The following is a 25,170-nucleotide window of genomic DNA, read 5'->3' as shown; positions in this document are numbered from 1 at the left end:
ACATTACCAATGTTTTATTGTAGTCCTAGTTACATGTTTGCATTTTTTATATTGACTTTCCTCGGCAAACGGTTGACATGGATGCTGTAATGCAGTTTAGAATCACAGTGTCAATGTATTCTACTCTTCTTATTTGACCGAGGTCTCAATTGAAGAGGCCAAAACAAAGGATTAGTAAATCTTAATGTGTGTACCAGAACACCCAAGCCTCCCACTTTGGCAATGGCAGACAACCCCCATCGGTGGACAAGTGAAATCAGAATAGGTCTTGTTAATAGGATTGTAGTGTTTTAGAAAAAGCCTATGCACTCAGCAGATAAGAAGACTGTTTATCCTGTTAATGTGTCACTTTAAATACATTAGGAGTAGGAGGGTTCCTGAATTTCTTTTTTGCTTTTTCTTCTTTTGGCACTCTGCCTTACTAATCCTGAAGAGCGCAAGGGACAAAGCATTTATAGATCCACACATAAATTACACTGTTTTTTAGTGAGTTAATGATGCTTATTTACTGGGGGGAACCAAAATTATATTTTGACCTAATTGCGCAATACAATCTGCCAGGGGGGCATTTTTTTAATAATTTAAATAATTCTGAATTGAAATGACCTTGAGCAACAATGGAGGCTCAGGCACACACACACACTCACATATAGTACAGATGTATACACATACACACAAACAATAACACACACGGGATAATGTATTCACTGCTAATGAGAGATAATCCAGATCCCACTGAGCAACATGGGGCCAGTGGCAAGCAGCTATTTGTTTATTCTATTTACACTGTCGCAACAGGTTCCCAAAGGTCTATTGGTCCCACTATGAAACAAAGACTGTTTTATAATGCATTGCTTACTGCGCGATTGTCTTTGTTATTGGAAGTTATGTAGCACGACGTTAAGCAATATGCCTGGATGGTTACGTTGTGATTTTTGTAAGGCATTTTTAAATTTATATTGATTTATTTCTGTGAAAATGCTCTCATAGAAGCAATATATAGCTGTGACTTTCAATTTACTCCTGGGATGATTATTAGGGCTCTGAATTGGCATGAATCTTGTGACAGGTTACAATTCATTATATTGAGATTCATTGGGATACTTGCTTTCAATCTAATATCAAGAAAACTGTCATCGTATAAAGAACACACCACTATTTGGTGTGGGTTTTTTTTATGCAATTATAAAAGTGGGATCTGCATTTGCATATCACACAGTCCCAGTACCATCCAACATCACAGCACTACCTGTTTATGCAATCTGAGCCACTTTCTGCCACAACTGTTTGCATATAAACCATTAATTAAAAACCAGTAGTGATTTCGAGAATCGATACACGTGTGTCATTATTTTTTCACACTCTGTTACACACCCCCCGTTTATTGGGGGGTAAAAATATGCGATATCTGCTTTCTAGAGGACACTCACTGCAACTGCCTGCTACGGTTCCTGCCTCGCCTTGGTTGTGTGCTTCTGAAGTCATAAGTCACCTTCTCCTTCATGCTGGGAGGCTCACTGGCGGTGTCTCTGAAAATATGATTGGTTTTCTGTAGGAGGTGGTCAGTACGCCCGTCCCAACAGCTGCTGCTGTGATTGAGCACAGTAGGCGTTAGCGTGGGTGTGGACATCATCGATGAAGCCTGAGTGGCACTGGGAGGGCCTCTCGTTAACAGGGGATCCTTCTGAGGACCCCACTAAGAATCTCTAAGGACAGAAGTTGATGTCACTATCTCAAATCCAGTAACGTTCCTCCTGCCCCACTGATATTTACTAGACTGTCTGTTTTCTGTGTCACACACTGTATGCAAAGCAATAACCATACAGATTTGGAAATGCATTGCATTAGCCACTATAAATACGTGTAGGAGAGTCTGTCAGTGTGACAAACCCAGACCACAGTTTCATTCATAAATTGCTGTAATTAAGTGCTCGTAAGATCATCATTGGTGGCGTGAGTGCTACTATAAAGTGGCCTCTGCAGTGGAAAAGTGGGGGAAGTGAGGTGGAAAACAGGTCAACTACAGAAACGGGTGTTGAGTCAACAGAATTGGATCCCACAGTGCTGATTGAGCGAGGAAGTATCGAGACAGCATTCTACAGTACTTAGACATCTGGATGGAGTAGAAAAATACTGACAGCTTCTTTCTTTTCTTTGCTTGTTTTTGTTGATTTCACAAACTGAGTATTCAATTGAAATCCCACTACTGTAGTTGTCGGATTATCATTAGAACTTTAATGTTGCCACAGAAAGGACCGGAGCTTTTCCACAGCGTACCACAGTGTATTCGATTTTTGACTGTGCCTTCAGATTGTTATGCTATTGAGACAATTTAAGAAGTTTAAACTTGCTTGAGGTTGGTGGTCTATATCACAGTGGATAAACTGATGTTACTGTGTGTTGGCAATGCAACCAAACACGCAACAGCCTTTTATAGGCTACAAATAGTTTTTTTTCTATGTGGTACATTTTTAGGTGTTTTATGTTTTAATTCTTTTGCTCCTCCTTTTCCTTGGCATGTTTTCTTCAGCTTCATGGGGATCAGGTGTTAGCATGTGGGTTCTCAGCGCTTATTTGTGCATGTAAAAACAATCTAATTTGACTTTTTAATGCACATCTAAGAATACCACTAAAATTGCCTTTAATGTTAGCTCCTCTCTTCTTTAATATGTACCTAGGATTGGCTCATTGATGGTTGGAAAACAGCATGGACCAATTTATGTGATACGGAAGCTAGACAGATCACTCCAACACAAAAACACACCCATGTGCAGTATCCCAATGTTTGTCGGCTCTGTGTAGATAACACTCCTACATTTCCCGGAGATGGAAAAAATAGTCTTGATGCATTTTTAATTGGGTTCATTTTCATTGGTCTTTATGTGAATGCCAGCTATTTCATTAGTGTTTGTAATGAGACATCAGGGTGGCCTTTAGTTGCATGGGTGTTAGATTGGAAAAGGGAGCCCTGCGTACCTTTTTGTAGCTCATCCTGTATTTTCCTAAATATTACATAGCATTTAGAAATGGTAATGGCACAATTAGCATTCTGGGAATGGAAGGATATGACATCAAGACCATTTAGTAGCTAATCAAGTGTGCATTTTTTAAATCTGTTTGTTTTGCCGCTGATGAACAGTTCCCGTTGACGTCTGACGGCGGTGTGGAGTCAAAAAGTGAAAAGGTGACAGAGATGTTTTAAGGCAGAATTTGACTGTCGAGGAGGTATGCGGATCTTCTTGAACACTTTTTTTGTATCATGACTGATAAATCTCCTTCCCCTTTCTATCTCCGGCCGCTCGTCTCTCCCTTTCATATACTTTCAGCCCTCCTTTTCTGGCCATTGCGTTAATTTTGGGCTAAGACATTTGAAACCAATGATTCCATTCTTATTCCCTCAAGAACCATTAAATATTCATCTGCCATCCATACTATATGCAGCCTGAGCAATGAGATTGTGGCTGTTATGCCACGTATGTAATGACAGGCTGCAAAGTTCCTTTAGGGTGCCAGCTTTCATCACAGTAAACGTTGATGACACGGGTTTGTTGCCGAGCTGACAGACTGTCACGGAGCTGTCAGACTTGCACAATCACTGACTTCACATGGCTATGATCACCTTTAAACTGATGAGAGCCAACCTTTGGGGAACACGTGTGGGTGGGCAGAAGACTCTTATAGTCGAAGGAGGGAATTTGTACTGCTTTTAACCCATGACTGCTGTCTGTCAAAAGGTTGGCGGCAGCGCAACCTTGACAGTGATTGTCACTACCAACACACAGCCTGATTGTGCTGTTATTGGTAGTGATGATGTTGAATGCATTTTTTCAATACATTTCAGACAGTAATGTGGGTATCCCCATAAAAACGTCAATCTCCCGATCAAGACATAAGAGCGTTGTGGATAGAGCTGCAGACGTATTCAGGTAACACGCTTTTGTGATGGTCCATTGACACTGAAGTAGATTTAGACTCTGTGGGCTGGTGGACATTTTTGAAACATTCTATTCAAATCCGTTCCAGTTGTGATTCAGAAAATATATCCCATATCACAATGAAGTCAGTACGGGTACGTTTCCATTGTTCATGATCAGTGGAGCAGCTCCACAATTTGTTTCTGAATGACATCATTACTGGTCTTTTCTGTGTTTTTCAGAATAAAGAACACTGAGGTGGAATTTAAGGGTGGATTTTTACTTTTTAAAGAGCAAATCAGCTTTGCATAATCAATTAAATATAGGCTAAAATAAATAGATTTCACCTAAATATATTAAATATATTCACTGCAAGCACAATTAATTCCCCTTTTTATCTGGTTTGTTGGTTTAAAGTGGGAAAGCTCACCGCTTTTCGACACATGTCAATGTATATTGTTGGTTTAGTGAACAGTGCAGCAGTGTGTGGGGCTCTATGATCAATGCTTTGCTAATTGGGGTGCCCTGTGTTTAGTTTCAGTGTGCAATTTGCAGCTGCTAACAGTGCAATTCAGTTTTGATAGAGGTGGTACACTGGATTTGGAAAATACAGCAAGTCACTAAGAGATGTATGGCATACTCCTCTGATGTTCCCCTGCTGCTCGTTCAATTTCATCATTTAACGATTTAATGTTGATTTTATTTCTTTGAACTGCAGGATTAAATCCTGAACACATACAGATGCTTACGAGGAACTGTGTCTTTAGTGATTTTGCAGTAGTCCATCTTTTTTTTTTTACGAGCAGCATATATTTAGGATGCCAATATTCTGGGTTAGGGTTGTCTCTGCTGTGGGGTGGCCTTCATGTTCTTACTCAGCGCTAGCGGGCAACCTCATCTCATCAAATAACTAAGTGGAAATCACTGTTTCCCGAGGCAACATTTAAAGAATGTGAAAACTACGGTGTGAACTCAAAATCAAACTCGGCAGTTTGAGCCAAACCTTGCACACACAGGATGAAGGATCTTAGAAGAGAGACAGCTTAAAGAAAAGGGATAAGGAAAAACGCAGTAAGATGTGAGCTCTTATATGATCACCGGCTCTTGTATTAAGAGTTCTGCTGACATTGAGCATTCAATAGATTTCACTTGTATCGTAAGTACCTGCTGAGAGGACTTAGCAAAGAGTAAGGAGGCTTTATCAAGGATTTGGGCCAAGCTTTCAATATCTCTGTGCCGACAGTTATGCAAACTCTATGCCAAGTGAAAAGGGACTAAAACCAAGGTTTTCACATCTGTTGTCACGGCTTTTTTTGCCTCAGTTTTTTATCAGTCATCCGGTAACTAATGGAAAATGAAGGGCTACTGCCTAAACATTGTTGCTCCGATTCATCATTTGAGAAGCCCTCGGGTCAAATCCTTGTTTTCTTCCTGTTAAAACACTTTTTTTAGCTGCGTCACTGTTCAAAGAGCGGCACAGGATAACAGCATAGCAAGCTATGAACTTTTACAAAAAGAGGCTTGTCTCAAAATGACCTTATTACAAAGGAAATACAAAAGAGTCATTGTACTTGTGAAACTGCTTTGAATAAACCATCAATTCACTCGCTCCAAATCAAAATAAGCCAAAGAAGAAAAATAGGAGAAATATTTAAAGTCTGCACAGTATTCAGCATGAATTTGTGAGGATGTGAGTACAGTCGGTTGTCCAGTTTTTATCTAATGCATTTACAGCTTTACTTGCAAGGGCCATGCCAATGAATTATATCATGTATACTCTACATACTGCTTGTTCATGTCATGCAGACATGTTCTACAATTCACTTCCTTTTGGTATGACTATAAATGTATACAGGCTGAAAATGAACTTGAAATGACTTAAATCTACCACGGTGGGGTTTTGGTCCTGGTGCAATTGGACTCTCAAATATCTGGATATTTTGAGCTGTGTCTCCCTCTGTAACCCTTTTTAATGCAATAAATGGCAAAATTCCCATGATCCTTTTCCTGACATCCATGTTTGCTAAAGGCTCATCGCTGCCATGTTTTCACCAGTCGAAATGTGTCAGTTAGAAGTTCTTTTTTCATTTATTCAATTCAAATAGTTTAGCCATTACTTCACAATTAACTTCAAGGTAAGCATACACTAGGTTCACTGATGATATCTTTCTGAAGGAACGTTGTCATGGATTTTTGTTGACTGAAATACATTTAGACCCTCCATACTGGTACACTGCATGTAGTCTATGCTTTGAAAAATAAAGAATACATTCTTAATATTCATAGCCTAAACAATGCAAAACCGCCAGTATGGTCCATTGTAGGTTTAGATAAATGGATTATTATGCAAAGCTAGTCTCCGACTTTTCTTTTTTGTGACCGCAATAATGTCTTTTTTTTCACCATTTCTCTGTGATGCATAAAGGACACATTGTTTTCCCTGGATCTATGAAATGTTCACCATCACTATGCGGTTCCTTTGGGTTGTCCTTCAGATACACCGTATTGCTAACACCCTTGCTAGGAGCATACCAGAGACAGACACACACACACACGCACACACACACAGTCGTGCACATAGACATCAATAATGTTCCTCTTAATGAATTACTAGCAGACCTTGAGGCCGTACACCTATATCCCAGTAACGTCTGGCCAGGTGCCCAATGACAAGCCTCATAGCACAAAAGACAAGAACAGGCACATACACACACACACACAATCACACACACACACACACACACAATCCTTTTGTCTTTAAATAGCATGCTTACTGAGCGTCCTCATCTACATAACAATCGTAGCAAGGTAGGTAGCAGCCCTAGAAGCTCTATTACTGTCCATCCATCCTGCATTACTGCAAGACTTGCTTTTCCGTCGTTCTTATAAAAATCACAATCAATTTGGATCACACTAAGTGTCAGTGGTGTGCACAATCACAGTTATTTATAGCTATCTGGAATGCACGTAGGGCATGTAAGCAAAGTTCCAAGGTAAATTTGACAGAAGCTTGATAAGCGCTGTTTAAAGCGGGAACAGATGGCGGGAGGCACCTCGCTGTCGGCCAAGCAGTAAAGCTTCATCTCCCGTCAAGGTGAAAGGTCAAGGAGTCTGTCTTCAGCCCACAGATTAAACGTAAAGAGTTGAATAGCCAGCAGTTATGGGATTTAAGAATTTTACCATAAGCTGCCGTCAGCAAAAGTATAGAACACCTCTTACAGTACAAGAGGGGGATGAAAGTGTACTTTCAGAGTACTGTATTAGAATATATGATAAAATAATGTGTACATTGTTCTAATAAAAAAGTATTTGACAACCATCTTTAGTATTGATTAATCATTATAATAATGTATAAAAAAAAGTAGTACTAGTTCCTGCCTCTTGTGTGATGATGTATTGCCTCCATGGACTGGACATGGTGCTCGTCATTTTCACTATTTTCTGACTTTTATAGGCCAAATATTTGTTTTGATTTATTGAAATATTAATAGTTTCAGCCTTCACCACCTAGATTTAAAATTCCAATATGGCACAGGGAATTACAAACGGTATTTGTCATTAGAGCCACTCTCCTTCAAAGCCAAGTACGTCTTTAAACTTGATGTCATCTTGTATACGCTCCATAGACAATGAATGGGAGCCTGGTTAGTTAAATGAGCTGCATTCCATTGTTGTGTCATCAGTTCTGACACGCAAAAAAAATGTACCCATATACTCAGAACATTCCCCTGGGTGCTCTGTGTCATCTATAACATCTGTTCCAACTCAATGTCAATGCACTTCCAGGTTTTATACTACGCTAAATCAAATTTGAGTTTTAGCTCTCTAGTTTTTAGATTAGCTGTTCATTTTTCTAATATTTTTTTCGACCACAGAAATAACAGGGATTTTGAACTATGTTGCCGGCTAGTTAATTGAGCGTTACAATACGATGCCTATATACGTTGTGCACGTCTACATACGTTAGGAAAGCTGTCATTTTCTGAGGGGATGTGTGTTCTGCATGCTCCCCCCCCCCCCCCTGCACCTAAGCATAGCGCACATAACCCTCCCCGGCCATCCGTGTCCTCTGACCCAGAGTCAGCGGGTTAATAACCAGCTGCACCGAAAGCCATTTGTCATTTGCTACCTGCCGCTGATAGGAGATGTCAGCAGATGTCTTTGCCCTTGTCACCCAGCCGCATGACAAATACTGTATCAGGCCTCGCAATCTGAGGCTCCCTGAGGCTTCTCAGTACTCCTCTACTGAACAACCACTCCCCCTTGATAGCATTAGATTCTTGTGCCATGATCCATATCGAGATAAACTGGTGATCCCCCTCTCTTTTTTTTTTTTATATCCCTCTTTCATTGCTCCACAAATTGCAATTGGGCCTGTTTTTTTTATTTATTTTTTTTAATTATTATTTTAGCACATTTTTCTCTCCCCTTTTGCTTTTAAACGCTTCCAGTTTCCCTTTGATGTGTGATACTTAATGCCAGCACTGGCCTGGAGCTGATGGTTTTATGTTGGCACAAAATGTAGGATGATTTATGCAGATAAGCATTATGCAGCATTGAAAGGTGAGACAGCATTTCTACAACAGCTTTGGATTTGAATTTAATCGAGCTTGATAAATCAATTGTCTTCCCATTTGTGGAGTTTTTTTTTTATGTCCGCGTTTCCTCCCTGACAAAGAAAAAAACAAAACAGTGTAAACAAATGTGCAGGAATAAGCCTCTCTTATCTCATGTTGTCTATAATAGAAGTGCTGTATTGTTTGGGATGGCTTAAACATGTGTGATTCTGACTGATACCATGGGTGAAAAAGTTCCCATCATAAAGATTTCATCAGAGCAGCTAAGCAATGCAATGGCTTGACAGTAATTCTTCCGGAGCCAGCTGCACAAACGCACAAAATTATGACTGCTTAAGAACTCTGTCCAGCTTTTCAAGAGTTCAAGGCTTCTATAGGTGCAGCACAGAGTTGAAGTGTGCTACGACTGCACTGGAATACTAATGCACAACCAAACAGTCACATTTGAACTTTGGTTTCTTTCTTTCTTTATTTGTATTTACACAATAATGTTAGGAGAACAGACTTTAACAAACGCATTAAATGGATTATATGTTGTCCCTTTTTCCTCTCTCTGCAGAGATGTCGGGTACAGGAGAAGATATTTCCCAAGTACACTGGAAGCAGCAGTGGTTGGAAAATGGTACACTGTACTTCCACGTGTCCGTGACCGAGTCTGAGGTTCTAGTCCAGACGACGCAACCCACAGCCCGGGAGCCTGCTCATGGCCTGCACGAACACATGCATCTGCTGCACATCTCAGTTATGGTAAGTTACAAACGACTAAGCCTCGTGTGAGATGTGGGGCGTGGATATACATAGAATCACATTGGATGAAAATTGCATTCGGAAACACACCACTGTTGACGATCTTTTGCGGGGTAAGTGTGGCCGCCCTCTATTTGTTCATCCACAGTGTCATGTGCTATCGGATGGTCTTCTTTCTGAAGATCCTTTTGTGGGTGTGGCATAACTTGCAGTTTGACCCTAAAGGAGGAGTGTCATGTTTTGTCGCAACTTTTATAGTGTGGACATTATTTGTATAAGGAAAGATCTTCCCATTTGGTTGTCGTATACATTTTTTTTTTTCAGGTTCACGCGAGAAAGTGGCACAGCAAATGTCTTTTTGGCGACGCAGGGAAGACACACAGGCGAATGTAGTTGGCGAGCTAACAACTAACATGCAAGCCGGTCAAAAACATTGCCAGCACTTTATACAATAGCCCCTCAAGCTGCTTTTCTATTTTAGTTTTAAAGTGGCATTTACTCCCCCATGGCATTTTGTTTCGAGGATTATACATTATTCGATTCAATAAAGAGTAATTAAAAAACAAAAAAAGCCTGTTTTAAAATGCTGGTGTGAGCAGGTTTTTTACTCCGATGTTTAAGTGTCACTCCACCTCCAGATATGTATAGAGGATCTTTTTAAAGAGGGTCACTTTTGCAAGCTGGCGACCTGTCTGTGAGTGTTGCATATGTTGACGCTCCATTTAATCTTGTGTCGTCGTCAAGTCTGTTGATATACCTTGAGGTTAGAATGCATTTTAGATAAGCGCGGGTTTATTGACAAGCAGTCTGGTGTGTGTGTGTAGGTTAATATCTTCAAAAGTCAAACGCAAATGTCTCTTAAAAAACGGAGCTAGGGCCTCGCACGGAAGCAGCGCTGCACCTCTCGGTTTATTAGTTCTTGCTGATGGGATGCTGTCAGAGTTCGGGGGCGCATCGGAGTGTTTAAGTATTGCCTTACCGACTGTTAGCAGGTGGAGTAGAACGACGGTTAGAAGTGTTGTCATAATATGCATTGCTGTACTCTTGTATGTGTGTCAGTAGATTTTTCATCGCCATACTGCAGCTTTATGATTGTGGCATAAAGGGATTTACTATTACTCCAAATCTACTGCTGAAGTTCCCTACTAACATACACACACACACACACACACACACACACACACACACACACACACACACACACACACACACACACACACACACACACAACATTGTAGCTGATAACCCGCCTCATACATGTTTTGCTCTGCAGCACTCTCTCCCCTCTGGACATTATTGATAAGACTCACCGCTGCACTCTCCTCCACCTTGTGTGTTTTAACTGACCATCCTCTCTCTCTGCTTGCATTCTAAAAATATATTTTTATATTCATGGATGTCGATACTTGTAAAGTGCTTTATATCTTCTTGTTAGGTTGGTAAATACCTCTGGCTGTGTTTTTACAGCCCTGTCCTCCTCCTCCTCCGCCCAGTCTCTGACCTTGTCACGTCACCTCTTCCCTTTCTCACAAAACATCAACCTGGAGTCCGTTTTTTTTTTTTGTACTTATTCTTTTGTTGACTCTCTTTTCACATCCTGCCACTTTCTGTATATCACTCTCTACCCTCACGGCCCCATCCAGAGCCGGCCCCAGGCGTGAGCGGTATAGGAGAAGGCCAGTGGTGTGTCCGTCCCAAATGAGGGAAGAAAAAAAGAATAAACTTTTACTATTTTTCTATAATACTTTTTTTAATACCATTATTTTTAACTATTACCCAAAATCTCCCACCCACATAACTACATGGCCTATTAAACGGGCCATATTTTCCAGGTTGCACGCAGCATCGCCACGGAGCATCACCCTAATAGCTAATGACAACGTCAGTTACTCCCACCTTAAATTCATTGGAAGTTAAAAAGATTTTATTAGGTGGGGAATAAACTACAACATTAAGTTTGTCTTTTTAGTGTGATCCGCACAACCTAATCTGAAAGACATAAGGCAGTTTCTGTGTGAGTGTATCAACACAATGAATTGGCTTATTATAAATGCTGTGGTGTTCCTACTAACAGTACAAAGCCTTCCTTTGAAAATATATATATGTTTTTTTCTACCTTTTTGTTTACCTTTTTATTTTGATCATCATTTTGATTTGCAAATATCTTAGCTTTTAAATTTGGCTGAACTTTGAAACAGTCACTCATGCACTAGTCCTTCAGTATTAAGGCCATTTAAAGCTACAACTGGTCTAAAATACAAGTACAATTAAATAAAACTCAAATTTTCTCAGAGATTTTAATAACTGCTTGAGCACTTAAACGATAAGACCTTTAACACGATCCTGTACTCAGATGTGAACCCTTTAATATATTATCCTGCTCATGAAAAGCTAATTTGAATGTAGTGTCCGGACCATTATCAGCCCCGCAGAAGAAATCAGGTTTCCATCCTCATCTTTTATGCATTCATTTTTACTTAAATCCTGTAGACAGAAGAATGCATTGTATTTTATTTTATTTAATACATTTCCATGTATGCTAATACATTTGGAAGCAAATGGGTGCACCAAAGCAACCATATAAATATCTCTCTATTTCCAGGAACTGCTTCTTTTGTAGGCAGTCTCGGATGGACTGGCGTTTCTAAATTGACCATATGTGCGTGTGAGTCTGGTCATTTGTCTGTGTGTGCTAGCCGCTGTCCAGTGGGCACCAGTCCAGGGTGTAGCCGAGTGGATTCTGGGATCGGCCCAAACCTCCTGAGAAGCGGAGCAGAACAAACTGTTCGAGAATATTTGTTGCGTTTGCTATTAGATTCATTAATTCCGATATTATTCCAAGTATTTTTTTTATAATGAATCATCATAACTCACCTCTTTCTCCCCGTCTTGGTTGCATCTCACTGTCTTCTGCTCAACCTTCTGTCATACATCTTTATAATTGGACACAGCTGAACTTGTTTCCTTTATGCTCCTATCCTTCTCATCCTCAGCCCACATCCTTGATGAAAGAACACCCCAGTTTCTTTGTGTCCATACAAGTAACGACATGGCAACTAGCTCAGCACAACCTTGCTCTATAGCTCCGCCATTAGTAAAAAGAAAATTCCACAAGCAACTTTTAACTGCGCACCAAATACCAAACCACTTATTTTCTTGTGTGGGCATCAAGATGTGCTCATCTGTGTATCACATTTGAAGCTTTTGTTTTCATGAAACGCTAATCTTTCTCGTATCTTGAACATGGGGTATCATGGGGTTCATGCAGATACAAATGTCTTTAAACCCGCTTTAGCGGATGTTTTTGGTCACTCGGTGGCAGCGGAAACTAACTTTAAATACAACCTTGACATATCACATTTGTTGCGCTTCGTAGTGCTGAGGGGAACCACAGAGTCGGATGATAATTACCTGTGAGTTTGTCGCTACCAGCGACCGCGCAACCAACATACAAACGAGGAATCTATTGTTAAAATACAAATATTGGTTTTACATAAAAATGTAGCTGCACTCTCTTTACGAAAACGTTTTTAGGGAGTTGTCTTCACCTTTTTTTTTGTGGGTTGGCAAAGACGAATATTATAATATTCAGGGAAAGAGGAGGGCGAAGCACATCGAGGCAGTCGCAACAGGACAGAAGGTCTGGTGGTTTGGCCTCATGGCCCCGAGGCGTCTCCTGGCTCTTTGAGTGAACATCACAATATCTGATGCTGTCAGTTCTGGGCCAGACTGAGGTGTGAGCACTCTATTCTTCTGGCATTGAGCTGTCAGTTTCTCACTCAGTCACCCAACTCTCGCCACCGTATGACAGCAGCAGACAGAGGCAGGTATCCGTTTCAACACGGGCTAAAATGACAATTGACTGACATATCCGTCAGATAGATTTGTTTTACAACGAGGGACTCAAACTCACAACCACTTGTTTTGAGAGTATTGTCTTTTTGTTGGCAGCGGGTTTTTTTGTGCTCTACAGCGTGTAAAGGCTATTCCTTAGCAGCCTTAGTAAAGTTCCTTTAGTGTTTAACTTTGTCCGTGTTTTTATTCAAAGGGTTCCTGTTAAAGCTTCAACATAAGTCATTCGTAGAACGGTTATGTTGATATTTGTAAAGAACATATCGGCCTTGGAGATGCTTGCAGACTCTGGCGCTTACGACACCATGTTTACAACCCAAATGAGATATTTCTTTCACTGAAACACCTTGTGGCCCTTCATTGTCCTTGTACTTTTCATAAGCTTAATGCACGGCCTACTAAATAAGGGTTTGTTTTCCTTCCTCAAACTCTTACTCAAACACTGGTCATTGTTTTTATTATTTTTCAAATCGCTTTCAGTGACCAAAATAATTCATTGTTAGTATGACGATCTTCTCTACTGTTGTAAATATATAGCTATTGAATGTATTTATGGCTGCAACCTCATAGTGATACTTAACACTTTGAAACTGTTCAACTGGAAATGATTGTACACTTTGGTGTCTTTTTTTGTTTACGTTCTGAAGATGCTGATGTGTAATATGTAACAATTTCTGCTCAATATGGATCACAATAATCCAAAGCATCACAGCTGGAGTGCAATGTGCTGAGCTTTCTGTTGAGCTATAGTACAGTGACAATCTATTTCAATATAATGTAAATGCCTGTGATTAGACTGTATACGCTGCAAACCATTGTTCACTCGAGATCACGAAACATCTCAAAGCTTTATATTTTGATGATCTTTTTTTCAAGACACTTGCCTGACACGTTTACTCTTATCTCTGTAATTCATTTACCTCCCTTAATATACTGCATTCAAAATAAAAAAAAATAAAAGAATCCAATAAGTGGTGGGTTGTCGTTTTAGTTCACATAGGCAGTTTAATTGTTTGATTGTGAGGTTAGTTGAAAAGTTACACTTTTTGCACTCCAATTCATCTTTTCTGCTGTATTTTGGCATTACAATATGTTCTGCTCCCCGGCCATGCTTGGTGGCCTTTTATCTGACATCATTTGATTTGCACTGTGTCATCAAAATGATCACACGCACTTGAGCAACTTTTGCAAGGATTTTATTTGTGCAGCTGGCTTTTTGTCAAACTGCACTTTAGTCTTTGCTTGGCTCTTTTTGATTTGTATCTTTTTGAGGGATTTTCCAGCTGGAGCCGGACTGTGATTGAAAAGCATTGGACGGGTAGAATTCGCTAGAAATGAAGTGCTTCGTTGGAGATCACTGTCGCCGTCTTACTGCAGCCACAGACTCGGTGGTTTGACAAATCTGGTAGTTGTGCTGCTAGTTTTTTGTCATCCTACATTTGCAAAAATGGGGACATTTGAGGAAGGACACATGGAACCTACACACACACACATAGAGTAATATACTGTATGTTCACACTATCAGGGCAAAGATGATTGATATAATTTAAACCATTTCAAAAAGAACTTCCACAGCCTTGTAGAAAAAAAAGTAAATAATGTGATTGATGGAATTATTAACATCTAACACCAGACAGTTTGCCTCCAGAAAAGAGTCACACCAGTAGGTTTGATCAGACCCCTGAGATGTGCTGAAGCAGCTCTTAAACAAAGCCCCCACCCCACAGCTATGACAGATCACAGAGAAAAAGCAATTCTATCCGCTCAATTCAGCCTCTACGCCAGGAAAAAAAAATCCATGGTGCACAATGCATGATGCAATACATAAGAAGTTTTGTTGTAAAAAAAAAAAAAATTATAGGTGAGATATAATTACATTTCTTTTTCATCAATACTGGGAATAATAGAATGCAGTGGGAATTTGAATATGGAGTTCAGAGGAGAAAAGGCAGTCGGTCATATTTTGTGTCGCACTGTGGATGATTTTTCAAAGGAGTGGACAGGTTTGAGTTCACTGGGAGGACGGGTAGTATTTTACCAAAATGAGATGCAATAAAGGCTGGCAGTTCAGAGCCTTTCATATGCCAAGTTACAGACCATAATCATCTATTCCCTTGGATCTGGTTGTCCATATACAACACAAAGTGGAAAGTAGGCATGTTTCATTGACTATCTGGACATTATGTTAAATACGCCAGTAAGCCAAAACTAAATGAATAGAAAACATTTTATTTTTCACAATCATTTCTTAAAATTGAGCATATAACTGTGGTCATTTTAATATTTCTGCACTCTCACAATGTAAAGGGAGGTCTACTATCCTTATCTCTGTCCTGATAGATATGCATGAAGATCATGGTGCACCCTACACGGTTGAAATGACTTCCTTTATAATTAGGCAGTCACTGGTGATATATGACCATCGGTGTGCTGGGTCATTGAGCATTTGAGTCAACTGTGGCTCCTGTGGAATCAGAGGCTACATAAATGAATTCATTGTCACCACGCCCCGGAACAGGCACCCATAATGCTTCTGCGGGTGAGAGCATTTGAAATGATTACATTAAAGTCCAAGCCAGTTACCTTTTAAATTCCTCCCAGCTTTAATTATTTTTCCACCTTTTGGTTTTTATGATTTTACACGTCTGTTAATGTACCATGAACACAAGATCAGTGCTAATTAAAATTTCTAGTAGCTTGCAGGTTAGGAGATTGACATGAAGCTTCTAGAGTTAAGAATAATATAAAAATATGTTATTTAGGTCAAGTTATTTGCTTGTTCTTCTGCTTTATTCATAAAGCTGCTTTTATGTCCTTACAGATCAGTATGTATCACGTCAATTCTACCTGCGCATTATATAAAAAGGCTAAAGTGGTGTGCCAAGTCTCTGGCTTAACACAAATACATATTTCTCCTCTTTCCTTACGTCGCCTTCCTTTTTATTCATCAGTCTAGATTGGAGATATCGGCCATAGAGATGTCTGCCTTCTCTCCAATACAATGGGACTAAATGGAACTTGGCTTGTGATTTGAACAGCAATGTCTCTTTCCAGAAACCCTGACCTGGTTACTCAAGATAATCCACAGACCTCGTTGTGAGCAGTTTTGTGTAGGAACTGTGGTTGAAAGAAAATAGTCCCTATACTTGACATTATTGTGCGTACACATGGTCTGAGACAGTTCTCAATTTGATCACACAGAGTACAAGCAAATTCAAGTCCGTAAATATTGATGAATCCTTTTTTAGTTCAGGCTTTTAATGTTGAAAGCACACTGTAAGAAGTGATTCGTGGCGCCAGGATTGGAGGATTGCAAATTGTATTCTATTTTCTTTCCCATGCTGGTTATTTGAGTAATGCTTATTGTAGTATTTGTGGTATCGCTAAGGCCATGTCAGTGCTGAGTCTAATCGTCCTGCTGCAAGAAACATGTGGTTTACCAACTGACCCAGACTTAAAGTGATGATGTGCCTCAAGTCTAAAACACATGGCCGCAGCGCTGCAGCAGCATGTCCTATGACACTTTGTATCATTTGATGTGTTGTCACATGAAAATAAAACCGCGTTCTGTTTCAGACCCTGGTGCATGTATTGCCATCAGTAAAACAATAATTCAGCTTTCTGTTTCCACATGTCTCATATGACAGTGGTGTCTCTCAGACTTGGTGTCTTACAATGTCAATGTCAGCTTTCATGAAAATAAGGGACTTCTGTCCTTGAACAGGGACTGGAAGACAAAAACAAACGGTGGACTAACACACTTCACTTCCACTTTACTTTACTTAGCTAATGAAACAATGTGGCTTTGTGCCTCGCCCCATCACTTCAGACAATGCCCAAGTCCTACTCTGCCCAGTCAGTGAAAGACTTGCAAATAATGTGTTCATTTAAGTTATTGGGCTTTTAACCAACATGGCATCGTAGCCTTGAAGACATTGCCGTCTTTGGCTATTTTTGCAGCTGTGGCCTGCCAAGAGAAAATGCGCCGCACTGTTCCCAAGTTCACACCACATTGAAGAGGCTGTTAATCTGCAACGACTAAACAATATCCAGGGCCTTCAGCTTTTCCCTCAAGCTCTGCTCCTACCCCAGTGGATGCTGCCAAGGGGAGCGGCCCTGAGCTCAATCCACTGATGAATCTCTTGCCTTCCGTCCAGAGGGCTCATTTATTAGTTTTGAGGGGGTTCCCCAGTGTTCTTATACCCTTTTCTGACAACTGAGGTCTTCTGAAAGTCAACCCACTGTATATGAACTCATTCCACACAAACCTTCTCTGCTGCAACTGATAGAAAGAAAGACAACCTTTGTAAAGGGTTCCACAACAATTGAGGATACATCAAACAGAATGAATACATGTCTCTGGTCATCACCGATCACCATTTTTTTGAACAACCTGAATTTATTTCCCCATGTACCTGAGCTAGCAGATGTGTTCAATATAAGCCTAAACCCTAAACTGCATACATGCTATATTGGAGAACACATAATGCATTGCATCATGACAGGAGACTTTGTAGAGATGAACAGTTTAGATGGTGACTGCCTTCACGCTTAGTCTGTAATATAGTGCCAATGCTCTCCAGGTCCAGGTCCATGTTTTAGACTAGTTTTATTTTTTTCTGTAATTTCTGCCGATGCCACTGCTCTGACCCCATCGCATGGTGTCCATTATAGACAATCCACAACCATCACATATGTTCGATAACAACGCACCAACAGAGAGGATATTCCTCCCAGTTATACTCCTCCAGGCGTCACTAATGTGGCCATTTATCTTTTCTAGTACCACTATACATTTAGAAGAGGAATCCTTGTCTGGTGGCTTACTGGAAAATTACTAACCTGCTCACATGCTCACATAGAAAACAGCAGTTAGCGTTCTCCCTTTTTACAACATGCAGTCACATTGGGGTGACCCGCTCATCCACTGGGACTCTAAATGTGCCTAGTTGCAGGAGTGGGCTTTGATGTCCCTGTTCCGGGTGTAGTTCCTTCTGGTTCGGGCTGGAAGTCATTGGGGTTTGTTTGAAAGACAATTTGTCCTCACACCTGAAACTCTTTTACCTTGCATGTCCCTGAAAACGCTAGCATTGGGGTAACATTACAACTTCCCTTACAGCTACAACACATAAAAACTGTCAAGAGAACACATATGACGTATTTACTATTTCCAGGTTTCTTCTTTGGGTCCTGTATAGCTCAGCCTGGTTAATTTGACACTGCCTTCAGTACCCCCCGTTAACAATATGTGGAAGTACATGGTGGCAGAAACAATGTTAATGTCTGAGAAGACATCTGCATACTGCTGTATGGTACTGTACTGTATTTAGCCTCTCCTACTGATACTCTTGCCTGAAAGATGAAAGGGTATGTTGACTACTTTCGCATCACACAAACAATTTAGTCTACCTCTGTTCCACTTGTCCATTAAATCAATGAATGCCCTGCTTCACTGCATTACTAATTGTTCTTAACCAGAGCCATTAGTGTCATAGCGTACTGTTGGGGGATGATACTGTGGACGTAATTAGGAAGCAAGTATAACGGTGTTTCATAATTGTGCCCTCACATCTTCATGTCTGCTGTACAGCTCAGTCGTCAGGTACTTGAAGAGCCAGTGTTCATCCTTTAAATTCCTTTGGAAATTCTAATTATATAATTGTTGTTAATTGTTTTATTTTTGTTTAATTTTTTTTTTTTAAGTAAAAGCGAAGGGGACTCTTTTAATTGATGATCTGTAGTATGCAGCTTTTAGAAAGGTTTAGGAGTTACCATCATATATGAATCACATGTACCTGTGCATGTTTGTTACAGTTGTCTCTGCCTGTATTTTCCCCTCGCTCAGAGCATGGATTTTAACTCTTCAGTACACTTGAGGCAAGTATAAGAAGTGTAATTTCCTTTAATTAGGCCACAAGGAAGACAGGAGCCTTGTTACCGACCTCTATATTCACTATAATTTTCTACAGCGAGTGCTGCCATATGTGAATGCAGTAGGTCAAGGGGTTCTTTATGTCTTCTGCCCTGGCTCTGGCTCTCACTTAGAGGGGAGAGAATGGTACAAGCAGCTCTTCACGGAAGCTTCCTGGCATAGTTCCCGCATGTTCTCATTCATAGCCGTTCTGTTCCCAGATTTTTGCAGGGTACTAAACACATGGTCAGGTGCTGTGTTGCTGCTTCAAGGACTGTACCACTGTCATGGTGGCTTGGGTCCAGGCTTTGGTTGTGACATGAGTGTAGCACAGAAAGGATTGCTTCCTGATCCATCGTCTTTGCCTTTTTAACGAAACATGTCATACAACAGTAATTCATTTGGACTCCATAGAATTTGTTCACTTACACATACTTCTTTGTCAAAATAGTTTACGTTCTTAAAAGTGGTTATTTGGGGATACTTTGGGAGGCTGTATATTCTCCTCCGCACGGGGAGCTGTTCGGACATTGTCTGACCAGCTGCCAACATGCACCATCTAAGGGAAAGGAAATGATGTAGGCATGGCACGTAGATGTACGCATGTATGTCGAAGTCGCTTCTCATTGCCCAAGAGAGCTGCTGTACTTGTAACACCCCATGCAGGCTATGGATGTTCCAGTAACTGTTTTGATTTGTAGCAGCTACTTTATACCACGGCAGTAGCATAAGCAGTTTAAAATCGCTGCGGCTGTTACATTTCTTGCCTATAGGTGGGACGGGTTGAACCCAGGCGGCAACCTCCGGTTTTGACGAGTGACGCCAATGTAGAAGTGTAGAAGTGTAGTGTTAAAAGTTGCATTCTCTCTACTGGCCATCAGGGGGCGACTCATCTGGTCAGATTGTATAGAAGTCTATAAGAAAATGACCCTACTTTTTACTAGAATTATTACCTCAGTAGACATGAGTTTATGGTCTATATCGCTATTTTCTATAATGCAGGGTGATGTTCATTTAGTAAATTGTGGTCCCATTTTGAGTAAAATAGACCATAAAGTCGAGTATGCTTTAGGGCGGGCTTACTTCGATTGACAAGTCGCTGCTGCTACAAGAGTCATATACGGTGTCTCTACGTCACTCCTCCGCTTTAATATGGTAACTTCCGTTCACTGGTTGCAAAAAGCCAAGATGGCGACGGACAAAATCGACAAACTTGAGGCTTCAAAACGGCAGTCCACAAACCAAGGGGTGACGTCAGGATGACTACCTCCACTTCTTGTATACAGTGTGTGTTCAGAAGTCAAGATCCTAAACTGCTATTATTATAGGTAAGGGCTTAGCCGTCACCATTTTGAGAGCTGTGTGGAGGCAATAGATATGCTGTGAATTTCCAATTTAGCACCTTTAAACAGTTCTCTTTCACAGACATGAATGTGTACAGACATACTGATGTGCACCACATACAAAATAGGGCCGTCCCTTTTTCACATACACGGCACGTGCATGCTTCAAAAGACAAACCATTGTAATAGAGCACTTGTTCGGCTGGCCAAGAGTCATGACCAAAGCAAATTAGTTCTCTTCAGACTTCCAGTGGCTGTGCAAGTGAAAAAGGGAGAATGCTATTAATAGAGACAAAACTCAAGTAGAAGAGGCTGCATCCTCCCATTTTTGTTTTGTTTTTCCCTTTTTTTTTCTTCTTCTTCTGTCCATTCATCCACCGTCTCTCTGTCGGTTCTGTTGCCTGGGTAACAGTTACCGATGGAGACCAGGAGTTCGGGGAACAAAAGAAAAGTGTGGTCCAGGAGGGAGATTATTGAGTATCTGTGTTCATGCATGCACTTTTGACTGCTTGTCTGTATGCATGCATGCATGCGTGGGTAGAGCATAATTGGTTGCATAACTGTGGAAAGGATATAGTTTTATTAAATAATTGAACTATGTAGCCTATGAATTTAACATATCCACTTCAAACACGGCGTACTGTACATGTAATGACTAACATTATTATTATTATTTTTATTTGTAACACTCTGAGTGTGGGTGGGTGGATTGCAATTAAAGCCTGCTCAATTATTGTATTGTTCAGGGAAAATTCAAATGAAACCATTTTCTCTGTAAAACTGTAGATTTGAAGACCATTAAACGGAACATTTAGTAATACGGTCTCTGTAGAAATATCTATGCAACCCCTGGGAACTTTAAAAACATCTGCAAACGGCAAACTCCATTCATGTAACTAAGAGAAAACACCATCTCACATTTGAAAACAATTACAATAAGCCTGAGCCAGACCTGAATTTGACCTTACTGCATATATCAACATTTAAAGAGCAATACAATGAACGCGTTTCTATATTGTGACAGTCAATTCAAACCATTCAGGACTGTTAATCATAAATAAAGCACATAAATACAGTATGTCTGTTCACTTTGTATCGTGGTAGAGTGGGAACAAGTACCGACTATCTTGCACTCTGCATCAATATATTCAGCATCATATCTTTTTAAAAAAAAATGTATTCCCATATTTCTTATTTTTCATCCTATTTGTCCGGGCTTTTCACAGAGCCATTCCATGGCTCTCTCTTTGTGCAATACGGAGTTGTGACTATGCAAGTGTTATTCACTCAGACATGAAGTTTCGATTGCTAGCAAATCAGTATGTTCAGTTGAGATACTTCTTTGTATGTTGATCACTTCACAGATATTTACTGCTGGGAATTAGACCATCTTCACTGCATATCTCATTAACCTCTATGAACCCTAAAGATAGCACCACTAAGCTCTGCCATACCAACTGCCGTAAGCTGGCAGACCAATGGCTTTCTGTCCCCCGCATCTCTTCATCTGCTTCTTTGTCTCACTATTGATTCATCCCAATTCTGACTGTTCTTTTAATGGCCCCTTGAAGCACGATGACTAAAGTATTGGGGACATTTCCCATTAATGTGCTGCTTAAGATCCCTCCCCTCAGGACTAACGATAGCATGTGTTTTTCTAGCAGCTATCGATGACTCAAGTACCAATTGGAAACATCTGTGCTGTTTGAATTGGGCTCGGAAGAGTTATTAGCATTTATTTTGACCCCCCCCCCCCCCTCCCTCCAGATAAACTGAAATGTTACCTTCAGACGTCTGTGTTTTAACCCCGGGCCTAGGTGAAAGCAAGTGTCGGAACACTCTACTGAATAACATGAAATATGTGGGGTGGAGCTGCTAGCGGAGTGAGGAGCATGCGAATGACCAAGGATAGGGGGGTTTAGCGGGAGAGCAGGAGGGGACAGTTTTTGATTGCATCTGGCACGAATGGACAAAGACTATGCTCCCCTTCAGCTGCTGGCGCTCGCTGACAGGTCTACTCTCACAAGCTGTTGTGGTAACACTTGGCCGACAGCTGCAGATACAAATAAAGGCCTCACTTCAAGCTAAACGACAGGGAATATAACAAGGACTGAGGCCCCAGCTGCCTCTGATAGTGGTTCGCACAAGCGCACACTAACACTCTCTAATTCTATTCTCTAACAGAAAGCAAAGTCATTCATTTTCAGCTAAAAGAACAGTCTGAGTATTCCTTGTAAGCTATTTTTAAATATGCCCCTACAAGCTAAATAGGAAAACAAAATGAGTGCGTATGTGTGTCCACCGTTATTTTCCACCATGCTGCTCTTTATAAGTATGCACCATTGTCCACACTCTGACGCCTGTATCTTCACAAAAGCAAAAATCCATTTCCGTGCCCCTTTCAGTCCTCAGCCCTTCCCTTTTTTCTCAATCAAAGTCACCCCAAGGGCCTCATTGTCCATGCCCTCTTTTTGCCTTGTTATCAACAGCTGTAGCAAGGCTGTATTGGCCCCTTGTGACACCACTGCAAATATTGGCATTACCTTTCTAATCACATGTCTTTCTCTGAAATGTCACCGAGGCGGGCAAGTGTGCTTACAGTTGGCTTACACTGCCTCGGTGATCATTTATCTCTTATGAAAGCAAATGGAAGAGCCATAATGTAGTGTTGGTGGGTGGGGTGCTGTTAGGCTGTGGGGGGGCATTGCAGTCTCCTTTTTTTCCAGCAGTACTAATTTGCCACAGTAATGAGCAAGCAGTGGTGCATGGTCATCAGCAATTATATTCGGTTACCATGCAAACAGTGAGCATCATGGGATGTAATTATACTGAGAAATATACCCAGGCTCTATTACAATAGGGGGAACAAACACACAAATGCTAGCCATTATCTAATGCAGACCCATTTTTTCAACATGGATGTGGTTTTCCTTGTGATTTTCCACACACACACACACACACACACACACACACACACACACACACACACACACACACACACACACACACACACACGGTTATCTCATTTTATTATTTCAATGTTTTCCATACTATTCATAAAGTGTAATTACATCAAATAAAAGACATAGACAGATTTTGCATGTATGAATGTGCCAAAAATACTAACGTCCACCAGATATATATATATATATATATATATATATATATAGATATAGAATTTTCTGAAAAGCCTAATTTACCTTTTAACAAACAAACTGGTGGAACTGAAACCAAAGATAAGTTTTCGTTCACAGGGACGGCCAAAACAAATGTATGTCCGATTATACTTTGAGATGCCCATTGGGTGGCATAATGGGAAATGTTTAACTGAATGACTCCCGTAGATTTGAGTAAATACTAATGTTGTCTATCAGGCTTCCTTCCCATGGTTAATAAGAGATAATGCTGTGGTCCCTTTTTCTTCCACTTTGGGGGGAAAAAAAACACTTTTCTTGCTTTCAAAATGTACTGTTTCTGTTCTTTCACAGACTTTTTATAACAAATACAAACCATTTTTGGTCAGGAAATGTTTCTGTTATATTCCTGACTAAAATAATTCAATGCAGTTACAACCATAGTCCATGTAACACTGGCAACCAGCTAGCAAATCAAAATGTGTTGATGACATGTTATGACATACAGACAATAGCAAGCAACATGCAGATCCATATTGAAGCTTCTGAAGTTTGCACTCACACTGATATTGTACAATTTAATACACTGTATAGAGGCCTGTAAAGACAGGCTTTTAAATCAGTTCCTTTTAAAAAAATGTATAAAAAAGGCATTGCATGACGAACTCCCCTAACAGAACTGAGGTGTCATTTATCTCTGTAATCTACAGATGCAGACTTCATCCTTCTAGACAGACTTATTGTTAGTCTGGCTGGGGGAGGACCGTGGTGGGTGTAGTACATGGGCTAAAGCGGGAACAATCCTGGGAGGGAGGTATTGGGTGGGCAGCTGCACCACACCAGCAAATCAGCCCTAATTCTCTGTTATAATTCACGCGGCCAGGGCTCATGACAGCATTATCTGCCCTCAAATCTTTTCCCTGTGTGGGATAGAGCATCGTGGCATGTAAAAGGGGAGGATAGAGAGGTGGAGTAATGAAGGGATGGGACTCAAGGCGATGGAAAAGGGGATGGGGAGTGGATGATGGAAACATGTATTAGTTCCCATAGCGAGGGGAACAAAATGGAAAGGTCGACCTAGTGCTTTCCAGTTAAGCTGTGGGAGATTTTCATTCAGTTTTCAATCACAGTGTAATCAGATTTTATGATTAGGTACGGGCTTTTCGTCAGTGTAATTTCTCTAGTGATTTGCAGAGCCAGGGCTGTGCTTTTTTTGAAAATATTTCCAGTCATTTCAGAATAGATTAAAAAACATCAAAAAACTTGCATATCAATCGAGATTTAACATACATTATATGTCACCTTTCTTTATATTACATTTGTCAACAACCGAACAAACACTGTAATTACCAAGAGCACATAGAGTAGCAGTATTGAAGAGGAGGTTTGTAGATATTGTTGTAGATAAGACTCACAGAGTAAATGAGAGTTGGTGATAAAACAAATATCAGTTTCGCTGCTAATAACAGTCCGTATTGTGTCTCTGAGACTAGTTATTTCTCTGTGTGCCCAGGTAATGGACAGGCATGGTTTCTCCAAGGTGAATTAGCCGAGAAGAAGCATCAACCAGAGAGCCAAGTCCTGTCATTCCCGCTGCGACTTCTAGTTGGACATAGAGAATCGAGAGCAGATGCTAGGGCACATGCCACTTTAACTTCCTGCTGGGAGAGAGAGAGATGGGAGAAACCGACA

General features: G+C 40.6%; 1 protein-coding gene across 1 annotated transcript in view; it reads left to right on the top strand.

The window, feature by feature from the left end:
- The window catches only part of astn2 (astrotactin 2), a gene marked incomplete at both ends in the record, with an annotated part of 222,466 nt that overhangs the window by 30,821 nt on the left and 166,475 nt on the right, over positions 1 to 25,170 (top strand). The window contains one exon of the mRNA XM_079179557.1: positions 9,051 to 9,238. Coding sequence (XP_079035683.1) covers positions 9,051 to 9,238 — 188 coding nt within the window. The remainder of the gene's footprint in view (positions 1 to 9,050; positions 9,239 to 25,170) is intronic.

The sequence above is a fragment of the Pholis gunnellus genome (assembly GCF_910591455.1).
Source record: "Pholis gunnellus genome assembly, chromosome: 18".
NCBI classification, from domain to species: domain Eukaryota; kingdom Metazoa; phylum Chordata; class Actinopteri; order Perciformes; family Pholidae; genus Pholis; species Pholis gunnellus.
The sequence above is the reverse complement of the archived record's forward strand: the minus strand, read 5'-3'. Positions and strand labels throughout refer to the sequence as shown.